At 34.0% G+C, this 12,237-nt stretch overlaps 1 protein-coding gene across 3 annotated transcripts in view; it reads left to right on the top strand.

The window, feature by feature from the left end:
• Positions 1–12,237, top strand: part of LOC150093568 (uncharacterized) — a 133,998-nt gene that overhangs the window by 101,786 nt on the left and 19,975 nt on the right. For all 3 annotated transcript variants that reach the window (XR_016550310.1, XM_090412811.1, XM_090412810.1), the window contains exons 30-36: positions 1,318–1,407; positions 3,190–3,249; positions 5,705–5,805; positions 6,312–6,375; positions 7,902–8,065; positions 8,406–8,484; positions 9,210–9,258. Coding sequence is in view for 2 of the 3 variants with exons in the window: in XM_090412811.1 (XP_090268937.1) it covers positions 1,318–1,407; positions 3,190–3,249; positions 5,705–5,805; positions 6,312–6,375; positions 7,902–8,065; positions 8,406–8,484; positions 9,210–9,258 (607 nt within the window). In the remaining variant the exon portion in view is untranslated. The remainder of the gene's footprint in view (positions 1–1,317; positions 1,408–3,189; positions 3,250–5,704; positions 5,806–6,311; positions 6,376–7,901; positions 8,066–8,405; positions 8,485–9,209; positions 9,259–12,237) is intronic.

The raw sequence follows: 12,237 nt of genomic DNA, 5'->3' as shown, positions 1-12,237 counted from the left end.
TTGTTCAACATTATGAGAGAAGGTCACTACCCAGACCGGTTTCGACCTTTTTTGAGGTCTCATCAGTAAGTAGTTGGACCTAGTTAATACCAAGTTTTTAGCGATGAGAATTGCCAAGAGATATCCTTTTAAATTATTAATTATAATGAAGAGCCAAAGGCTTCAATTCGGCGACATGAACTTATTTAAGTTAATTTAAGTTACTTCTCATAGAAGGGATGTAAGTTCTGTTCGCTACAAACTTGGTATTAACTAGGTCTACCTACTCACTGATGAGACCTCAAAAAAGGTCGAAACCGGTCTGGATAGTGACCTTCTCTCATAATGTTGAACAATAATACAGCTCCTAGGAGTTAAGTTCACATTATGGGTAAATATCAAGAATAGTGATCGGAGCTTGCCCCACCCTTTATATGAGTTGCCTCAACTTGCAGACAAATCGGTCGAAATGCGTATGGAAGAACACATGAGAGACATTACTTACAAGAGACAGCGAGCGAGTGCATTATCAAGTCATATCCTTTTCTTGGCTAATCCTAATGATGATAACCAAAGTCACAAAGTCTGCTGGGAAAACTCTACTAACATCTTCCGTTGCAGTGACGAAATAGAGAGAAAAATTGTGGAATCTAGAGAAATCATCTTCAATCCTGTTCATCTAAATAACAACTTAAGCTACAACCTCTCAGATAGCCATTCAGCTGTAATCATGTACTGGCGTTCACGTGATGCAGCAAGCACGCACTCTCCCAACAATTCAACAAACGAAAGAACAGCTTCAAATATAACTACAACGTTTTCATGGTAATTATGTATAAAGACTGTCTATGTTGTTCATAGTCTTTTAACCCTCAATGTTTAGTGTTTTTTCTTTTATAATGTCACCTGAAGAAGGCTGTTACAGGCCGAAACTAGTAGTGTGTTTATATTAAAACCTTTTTACTTAAATCTCGGTTCTAGTCATTCAATTTTTTTCATAAAACTATGTATGTTAACCGAGTCAATAATGATCATTCTGTCATATATATATATATAGTGGTGTGCTGCATATATATATATATATATATGCAGCACCACCACTTAAAATTTTCACTGGCCGTCACTGGTATAGTTATTATATATTAAAATTATTATTTGAGTATCAGATATTTATTTTTATAAAATTAATGCAATATTCTCCATCATTTTGACTTAATTTAAACATGATAGATTTTAATATCATACGATAAACAACATCTTGTTTTCAATAATAAATATTTATGTGAAATATGAAATAGAACTGTATACGATACTTGAACTGTTCACACATTTTCCCAGGAAGCATTAGGATGGTTGGAAACTTCCCCCAAGTCAAGTAAAAAATTTAGAGAATTTCTCGCAAGACATGGGCATCGATGTATCATGGAAGTAAGTAGATGGGCTAAGTATAATACTTTTAAGCATCCATTCTTAATTAAATTTAACAGTGACCTTTTGTCACTTTTTTCTTCAAAATGCAATAATAAATGAATTACTGCAATATTTTCCATAATTGCAATTATTCATGTTTCGGATTAATTATCTGAAATTTCACTTATTCATTTGTTACAAGTTTAGCAACCTAGATTGATTTTAATTATCCGAATTTGCGAATAATCTTCAATCAGCTAATTAATTGTTCCCAAAAGGTAAGGCGATTCATACTGAATAGGCACTTTAAATAGATATTATTTTTCATGTTTTTGGAGTTTGTTCTTTCTTAAGACAAATTTCTAATTCCAGAAACATACAACACATCTAATGACAATAAAACTGGGTAGTACAAACATTACCTTTGTAGTTATTTTATTTTATTTGTACTGTGTCAGATTGCGATTGTTTTGGAATTAATTCGTATCTGATTAGCAATGCCTGTTATTTTTTAGAAGAACAAATGCCGTGATTAGTCCTTTTATGATGCGAACATTTTCGTCTTGAAATCTTATTTGATTGGTTGTTCATTACTGAGATTGTTTCTTTGTAATTGTAATCATCATTTCATGTTTCTTGCTGCTGTCCAGTTCTTTGATATCAACATACTCAAGTAGATGTTCTAGTACTCCAGTATGGCCAAGAACGACATTAACTAACACATGGAAAATAATGAGTTCTAAACAGCTCTATTACTCAGAAAAATTTTATTATGAATCAAAATATTCATGGTGTACACACAGAAATATCAATTCAAGTTGTAATTGTAACAAATGTAAATATCCAACAACATATGGATATTGATTTCATTCATCCCTCATTGTTTTCGACCGCTCTAGAAATAGAAGACAAGCAAACGAATTTGTTTATGTAATCAGTTCATTCTTTCGTTTTCCATCCGCTCTCTCATCGACAAGAAATAGTGTTAAAAACGTTCTAATTCATTACTTGAGCAGGACAAAACTCCAGTATGGTCGTGATCTGTAGGAATGTAGAAATGCTAGAAACTCACAGAGATAATCTATAAAAATATTAAGAGAGAAACGCGAAACTACTTATGATATGACTTATTGAATAAGCTATTTGTCACGTCAATCAAATTAAGAAATTATAATTTCTTAATTTGATTAATAATTAATTATTAATCTTATTCTAACGTAAAAATTGCATGTTAGATTTGTGAACTAGAGTATTTCTCAATAAACAACGATAACATGGCCAAAATTATGTAAAATTAATTTATGAGGATAGCCGAAATTATTGCATTAAACATTGCGAAACAGACATAAAATGGTAAAATTGGTGTAATAAAGTCATGACTTTTCTATTTTCCTACTAAATGAAGCATTTTTGTCTCATATAAATTAATTATTATTTTTGTTTTTATGTAACAAAACATGCCATCGATTTAAGATATTTATCAATATGTAATTATTTAGTAAACTTAAACTATTGAGCAAACAACATATTTCATAAAATTAAATGCACTCCTCACACATCAAACGTTTCACATTCAGCTCACATTAATAGATAGAGTCACCTCACATGTCTGAAAATGTGCGACAAATTAAATAAAATATTGATCAACTCATTCATAAACTGAGTGATTTTTTGAGTGAGGATTGTGATGACTTAAATATAACTTACAGGATGCTCATTTATATTGAATCACAACTGCTTATTTAAATAAGATATTAAAATTAATCGTTTTTGTTTTAAATAATACACATTTCTTTCTAGATGGACACCTACTCAGTTCCCTGGCATACAGATCCGAAACCTTTGGTGAATACGTTGCAAGTGAGTGGTTATTTGATTTATAAAAATTAATAATAAACTTATAAATTTTATAAGATTTATAAATATCATATAAAATTTATAAGATTTTATTTAATTTGTCGCACATTTGTTGAAAATGCTGAAAATCATTTTTCTCTTTTTTTTTTCTTTTTTTAGTATTGCCAAACTGGTTTTAGCTTCTTGACCAACTGATGTAAGATATCCAAGGAAACAAAATTAAAAATGTGGAAAATTTCTTTAGTTGATTCCTTAGGTGATTTTAATTAAAACATTATGTCGACATGAACTTGATTCTGGACGAATCGAGGGAAACTACGCCATTTCGGTCCCACAGCAGCCCACTCTATTTATACTGTGATGTAATTAGGCAATTTACGTCTGTCAAGCATTTTTTCTTTTGCGCTTGCAAAAAGTTTTTAAGTTTTGTGCCCTTTGGTGGTCTTAAGTTTAAAATTGCAGTTTTGCTGAAAATTTACACACAAAGTTTTAAAGAAGTAAGAGCACATCCACGTCATTTACTGTGTTTGTAACAGCAACTGCAGAGCACTGTTTATGACTGTTAATGGTGTTTTTATTTTCTCCGTATTGTTTCTAAATCCAAGATTTACTGGTTTATGCAGATATGTGCAGAAAACGGGATCTTGTGATCAATAATTGAAAGTGATGTGTCAGTTCCTAAATTCAAAATAATATGCTTTCGAGCAGTTTACCGTCCTGGAATTATTAATTATCGAATATCCGCACACATTCGATTCAGAATGATTGCTTAGAGGGGTGCTATATAAAGCTCGTTTTCTTTCACGCCAGTTGAATGAAATATTTAGTCTTGAAGAGGAATGAAAGCCTTGAATGAAATTTTGGCGGTGAATGGGAACCAATTAGCTGCATACGATGTGTCCTCCACGGTCATATCAGTGCTAATAACAATATTTGTTAAATGAACTGCCTCATGTTTTGAGGATGTCCCGTTAACGATGAGAGAACCATAACGAAGCCCATCGTATTGTTAACAGGTTTTAGATCATGTGTCATTTCACAATCTCAGTCGTTGAATTTATGGAAGAGGTTCATATTCTTGACCAGCTAGATTCTCTGTCCTTAACCCTTATGCGACATTAACGCTATCGTAAATGTACACAAAAATGTTGTTGATGCAAGTATGCTCACTGAAGAATTGTGGATATCGCAGACCACATTTGACACGAGCAATCAACGATACACAGAAAAGACTACAGAAACATCATTACAGCAATCAGTAATAATACGTGCTTTATAGGCGTATATTTCTTAAAATAATTTATTTTCAACTGAAGAGTCCGTTTATGTGATAAAGGAACATTTTACTTCTTAAATAAACATTTATAACAAAATTTTAGAGCTTCTGTAGCTCAGTCAGTATAGACAAAAAGTTTTTGAGCGGAAAGAACTGGGTTCGATTCTCCTCTGCGTGAGGAAAGAGACGTTATCTGATCTCTTTCGAGTAAAGGTGACTTAGCCGGTCTCATACGAAATTAAGGGGTTTTTTTGCACCAGGAAACTCGGGGTTTTAGTCCCCCCCAGCAGTACTGGAAAACTGGCCCCGTGATCACACGCTTCTACAGACGTAGGACCCCCCCTCAAGGAAGTAACCAAACTATTCCGTAGGATTTCGTTTCCGAATGCTTACACGGTAAATGCGTTGGTCTACGCGTGAGTGTAAATTAGGATAGGAACAAACTTTTATATTTCTCCTTATAATTACTATATCTCTGTACTACTTTTAATTTTAATTACATTGTTAAAACCTCAAGAAAAGACTACCGTCTTTAGAAAAAAAAAATATATAAAAGAGTTCTCTATATATTATATGGACAACCTCACAGTGGATTAACTCAGCATGCCTTTGAAAATTCATTACAGGGAAGAAGGCAAAATTATTGTATAACTAAGCTTGCGGATCACAACGACTATTTTCTTGGAAGCACTTCAACTAGAAAACCCGGTGAATTGCAAGAGAACTCCAAATAAATTTGCGCGCGCTGTCCACAGCGCAGAAATGTTAATTGCAGAAGTTCACCACATGAAAGTTGTCTATCTCATACAAAGGTAGATTTCTTATTCTCCCGAACTCGGGTTTTTGCTTCCGCAACATGAACAGTTGCCAGAAGAACGCACATACAATTAATGAAGTGATATACTGCCCTCGTAATCTTAATTGCCGCTGTTACATTTTCAAAGACCCCCAGTAAGAGAAGAGCTCTCTTTGCGGTGTCAAGATTATTCTGTGAAAATAAGTTTCCGAATCTCAATCCTAAATGCGTATTTTGAGATTGTGATTGGAATGCCTCCTTGCCTCTCACATTATTATGCTCAATATTTGACTACTATTAACATTTGACCACTGTTAATTTGTTTTGTAATACAGTTTCATCTTAAAATTCAAATATTTATGTAATGTCTTTGATTTGATTTCAAGAAATCCGTCAGTAACGTAAACAAAAAACTGGATGAGAATAAATGCCCGACCACTGACGAAGCTCTGTCTAAGAGGTATCCTTCTCTCAGTTTTGGAAAAAGGTAAGGTCCTGCTTATATCAAGTGATCCGTGGTCAGTTGCGATCTACTTTGATCTACTGAGATATAAAAAATCTTATTTCTTTCTTTCTTCGAATAGAGAGGTTTCATTGAAACGACTGAAATTTTTAAAATTTGTACGTGTAAGCATGTTCTTTTCACTATGAATGTTACATGCAAAGAAAAAAAAATTAAACTAAAATAATTTAAAATAACCACAAATAACTTATTATACTAAGCCCGAATCGTCAGAGTTGTACTAAAATCCACTGTATGTTTGCATTTAAAGCCAATGATTTTAAGTACACTCTTTAGTCTCCTGTTTTGAAGATCAAGGTATAGCAAACTTTTGGGTCGAGCTTTAATTAAATTTCTGCTGTTTTAGTTTTTTATACCCAACAATTGATTCCGAATACCCTTTCTTGTGTCAGTAATTTCATATTATCTTCGTCGTTTACATATTCCATCTTTCTGAAAATAAATTTTACATGCAAGTTTTGTCTTTACAGGTATTTATTGAAATTTATTCTATCTCGGTGTCGTGCATTTGTCAGACTTAGAGAAGGATCAAAGGTAAGAATGCGTCAACTGAAGTAGCAACCAGAAAAACTTATTTATTAATATTTAAACCTATTTTGTTGTTAAAATAGATGATTTTACAACTTACATGCACTGGTTTCCATAAATTAAGGAATGAAGACTATAATCAATATAACTCAAACTATATGATCAATTTTTATACAATTTGGTGAAAAACAGTATCATGTAAGATATGAAATCAAAAAACGACAAAAATCGCAAATAAATAGTTTAATTCAGTCACACATGAGACAAGGGTTAAAAAAAGAGGTCAAAATGAGAATGAGAGATTGAAATTGCCTCAATAAGGAATACGGTCACCTCTCACAGGAATTCAGTGCTCACTGCGATGTTTTAATGGTGTCCAGGAGCTCAGGTAGCAATAACGATCATTGCTCCTGCATAGGTCTCCTAAGCGTCTCAAGGTTTTGGGGAAGGGGATGAACTGAGAGAAGCAATGCGTCCGCCTAGAACATCCCAAACATGCTCAGTAGGATTAAGGTCAGGAGACCTGGCTGGCTAGTCTATGCGTACGATAATCGCTTTTAATGTCTCATCTGTCGCACCTGCATATGGACGAAAATAGGGATGTAGGACCTCGTCTCTATACGTTCCTCTGGGAAGCTCATACAATTCGGTGCGTCCACCCGAGATGTCTCCCAATCCATCACAGTACCTCCACCATAAGCGTGCCTTTCGCGGATATTAGAAGGATGTTAGAGTATCCTTAGCATCTCCAAATCAGTGCACTCCTGGTATTACTCTGAAGCAAATCAGGACTCGTCTGTAAACAGTACTGACCCCTAATAGGTACTGGGACTAGTTGACGTGGAACCAGGTCCAATTCGAACGTTGTCTCCTGTGGTAGATGTGGGGATGGGGGGAGGGCAAGCAGACTACAGATCTCCTAGCATATATACCCATTACTTTCTTGAAGCCTTCTGCGTACAATGAAAGCAGTGATTAATATCACTGCTTTAATATCACTGCTTAATGAAATCAGTGATACTAATCACTGCTTTCAAGCACAATGATATTAATGTACCTGTATCCGATGTCAGATCGTAGCTGATTCGGGGTAGCTCTTGTTTAGTTTTCTTTTCCTGGGGTGCTGTTTATGATTGCTGGAACTGGTTCCATAGTCCACGGAGCGACTCACATGCAACCATCGGGCTATCCTACCTCGTGACTTTGGCTGGCCTTACGACGGCTTGTCACCCTAATTCATCAGTTAAATGATGTAAATTTAAGAATTCTGCTATCACTAAATGTCTTGTTCTCACAGATACGAAATGTACAACCACTCCAAAACGTTAGTTTTTTCTTGGCTCATTTGTATACAATATCTAGACTCAGCGACACTTTTCATAGAATATATCTAACTTTCAGATGTTTACTTGTTTCCTTTTCCTCCGGTGTTATCGCGATTTTTTGTTCCTTTATTTCTGGAAAGCAGTGTATATTCAAATATCGACGTAGAAATAATGACAGAAAAGAAAATACACTGTTCTTTTCTTCAGTCTCTCCTGGTTAAATCCGTAGATATTTTACGACAAGGTTTCCTTCGTCTTGGATCTCTGATGGTATCGGAAGGAAGGCTTCCTCGATCTCAACTGGTTTTCTTCCTCACATTATACGAAATTAAAGAGTTGTTTAACACAAGAAGTTCTAGGCTGGTGTCAAAGTAAGTATAAAATGTTTATACAATAACTAAACTTAAAGAGCATATTAATTGAAATGTAGCCCTATAAAAACAATAGTAAATCAACGGCTAATGCAGATCAGATGCTGATTCTGATGTGCATGCAAGATTGCTATTCTACTAAGAGGATGCTCATTTATATAGTATAAGAGAAATTAGAGAATAAACAACAACTCGTTTCGTTTTCATTTATTTAATTTTATCTCAGTTTCATGAAGCATAGCAACATTTCTTTATTTTTATATTTCTAAATCAATATTTAAGAATTAAAGATATTTTATAAACACTCCTTGCACGCATCTTTATTCGCATTTTTCCCTAGGGCGATGAGACGTTACAAGATTCATGACGAAATAAACAATTGCAGATTTCCAGAAATATGCTCAGGCATCCCTAAACCGGTGAGATGTATTTTAATTATTCATGCACAATCACATAAATCCTGTTTTCAGTAACTTTTTGGTTTTAAAAAAGTTCGTATTATCGCTAAAGGGCTTCGTCCAAAACCGACTAAGCTATAGAGGCTCTGTTTCCATGGAGATGGTAACGTTAATCACATAGTAACTGTTGTTGATCGCAAGAGCTTAGCATGGGTTTATGGAACAGTCCTCATATAAGTCAAGAAGCAATGGAGAGGGTGTATTACTGGACCTGCTAAGGGTCCAGTAATACACCTTCATACAGTACTTTTTTTTTAAATGTTGAAAATGGAGTTTTACCCAGTATTAGAAGCTCGTCAGAAGTGTATAGAATGCGGAAAGTACCATTATTTTTAATTAGTTCACTGTTAAAAAATTGTTCCAGCAATGAAAGTGAAATTTTATCAGAATAAATTCTGGTATTTAGGCTGCACTCTCTTAAGGTTTTTGTTTTATTCTGATGAGAACCAACAGTCCTGAAAGAGCTCTCAGCCAGTGAAACCTAAACGCTTATCAAAGGCGAATATATGAACACTTGGGCTGACTTCATGTCTTTTATGTACTATAAACTAGGGTAACTCTGATGCTGAAGGTTTTATTTTCAGCAACTTTCGGAAAATTTTGAATCTGGTTATAAGATTAATAAATATATAATAAGATTAATAATCTTAGCATCTGTTTTTCATAAGAAACTATTTCTGTTTCAGGTTCAGACGAATTTCCTAGATGGAAACAGAAGCTGCACGGAAATGAAAGGTAAAACTACCTTGTTTATTCACAATTTCCTTGACAATGTTTACCTATAACCTTAATGTATGCTGTGCAGGACATAAAACAAACATTTTTAAAGCTTGAATTTTATTTTCGATTAATCTAGATATTACAAGTCATGTTTTTTTAATCAATTTTCAAGTAGTCAGAAGTCAAAGATATCTCTGTTTTAATACCATAACCATGTGAAAAAAAATAGGATTTATTTTATTAAGTCCGATATATCGATATATTTCATTCTTATTACAAAGGCATCATCACGGAGAAAAGAGAAGAGAAGAGGAGCGCCTAATAATATTCACAATATGAGTCATAAGAAGCCGTTCCGCAGTGCTTTTTTTATTCGAGCCTCAATCACGGCTGCTTAAACAGAATATACTATTAAAGTACAAAGGGAGAAAATGGTTTGCTTTTGTAATTCAAATAGAACTCAATATTATAAAACTGAATACCATGAGACAGGCATACACTTAAAGCTATTAAGACTGGGACCATGTCCAAAAGATTCAAAGGAATATATTTACTACTGTTACTACTACTGCACACATTCATGCAAAACATCTAGAATTTACGGAAGTTTTATACAAATATGATATTAGATCAGAATTCATTCTTAGTTCTAGAACATAATAAATTTCTAAAAGTCGAAAAAAATAATCTCAAAGAAATCTTATTTATTGGAATACATCTGAAATTTCAATGCGTAGGGAGAAAGGTGATTTGATATTGCGTTATTATGAGTAGTGAGTATTCTGATTTTAATGAAAAAGAAAAAGAAATAAAGCATATACTTCATCAATCACCTGATGCAGATGATAAGAAATAATAGCAGACCGTACAGAAATCACAACTTAAGTGGTTCAGTTAATTATGCTGCCACATGTATTCTGCAGTTTTCATAAATATAAATATAAAAATACTAGTTCATTTTTTGAACTTTTAGGTATTATAAAATGACACTGAATTGGTCTTTTCAGAGCCATTTCTGCCCACAGATCCTCAATTCACTTCCTATAAGATTTGAATGCAAAATTTACAGAATTTTACCCACGGCATACACTTTCATACCATTCTCGTTTTCTTGCATTAACGTTTTCAGTAATATCATCATCAAACTCCCGATATGCATCCTCGGGGGAGCAGATACAGAGTACGATATGAAAAGCTTGAAGCATTACTTCCTATCCACAATTTTCCTCCAAATTAATTAGTTATCTGTTAGTACTTCAAAAAAAAAAGTTTTGATAATCCTTCCTCTGCTATTCTGTTCATGACAATACAACCTGATATTAGCCCTGCTCACACATTCCTAAATCCAAACATATCAAGTTCTTTCCTAATCTCATTTTTAATATGATTCTGCCATTTGAAGCAATCTCTTCACTTCCCTAATATTTCTCATAACTCGCATATCTATTATCTTCATTTTATTTCTAACCCAATCGGCTTGTCAATTGTTTTCACTAATCTCTCTCTCATTCCATATAAATTTATTCAGTTGACTTTATACCATATCAGCCTCACTATTTTTTTTTGTCTTCTTAAATATTAACTTGTTATCTCATTAAAGATCTGCTGAATAGCTGCAAGGTGTTACTGGTTCTATAGATTTTCCATTCAGGATTCAGTTGATGTTTTAGACATTCTTGCCTATTTCTATAGTCTTTATCTTTTTATTGCTGATCTTCATACCAAATTTATTACAGCAGTTATTCAGTTTAGTCAGGGAATCCTGATGATTCATATTGAATTATTTAAAAGGATAACATCATCTGAAAAAGTAAACAGCTCAGATTATCTAATTTTTATATCAGGTATAATAATAGTCTTTCATAATAATCTCCATATAAGTGATGAACATACGTGGAGATAATGTACAATATTGTCTCTTGCGTGATTTAGCGTCAACCCATCTCTTGCAACTCCTTGTATTTTAGCTTTTGAATTAAAATTAAAAAATAGACTACGTACGAGGGTTGTCTGAAAAGTTTTCGGCTTCGACCGATGGCAACACTGTCAGCAAGATTTTTTATGTTCATACATCTGTCTTAAGCATTCATGTGAAATTGAAAGTCATTCTGTCAAGTAGTTTGGTTTATACAATTGTCGGAAGCAAAAGTGTTGTCTGTATCCCTTGAAATGGATAACATTTGAATATCGTGCGGTTATCAAATTTTTTGTAAAAGTAGGTTTAACGCCAAAAGAAATTCATTCAAAGTTCGTTCATAAATGTTTCTGGCACCTTCTCCTTCGTTTTCGACAATTAAGAAATGGGCTCCCGAGTTTAAACGTGGCCGTACTAGCCTTGAAGGTGATCCACGCGAAGGACGTCCAAAAAGTGTAACAACACCAGAAATCATTGATCAAGTGCACGATATGGTGTTGGATGACCGGCGAGTCAAAGTGCGTGAAATTGATGAGACTATAGGCATTTCAAAAGAACGTGTAGGATTTATTTTGAATGAAGAATTGGAAATAAAAAAGCTCTGCGTAAGATGGATGCGCGATTGCTCACAGCAGATCCAAAACGAACTCGCATAAAAATCTCTGAACAGTGCTTGGAACGTCTTAACAAGAATAAAACTGATTTTGTGCGTCGATTTATTACTATGGATGAGACCTGGATTCACCATTACACACCAGAATCCAAACAGCAGTAAAAACTGTGGACAGAAGCTGGTTGTTCTGCGCCAAAGAAGACAAAGTTCGTTCCATCAGCGAGAAAGGTCATGGTATTGGTGTTTTGGAATGCTAAAGGCATTTTGTTTATTAATTATCTTGAAAAGGGTAAAACAATAACTGGGGAATATTATTCCGATCTTTTAACCAGACCAGACGAAAAACTTCGTTAGAAAAGACCCGGTTTGCAGAAAAAAAAATCATCTTTCATCAGCAGAATGCACCTGCTCTCAAAAGTTTTTTGGCAATTGGAAAATCAAGGGATCTGCACTGTGAAGTGTTGGA

This window comes from Typopeltis vanoorti, chromosome 23, assembly GCF_054136105.1.
Source record: "Typopeltis vanoorti isolate ZY-2024b chromosome 23, IOZ_Tvanoo_1.0, whole genome shotgun sequence".
Taxonomy (NCBI): Eukaryota; Metazoa; Arthropoda; class Arachnida; order Uropygi; family Thelyphonidae; genus Typopeltis; species Typopeltis vanoorti.
Note: the sequence above shows the minus strand (reverse complement) of the source record. Positions and strands in the feature narration are given on the sequence as shown.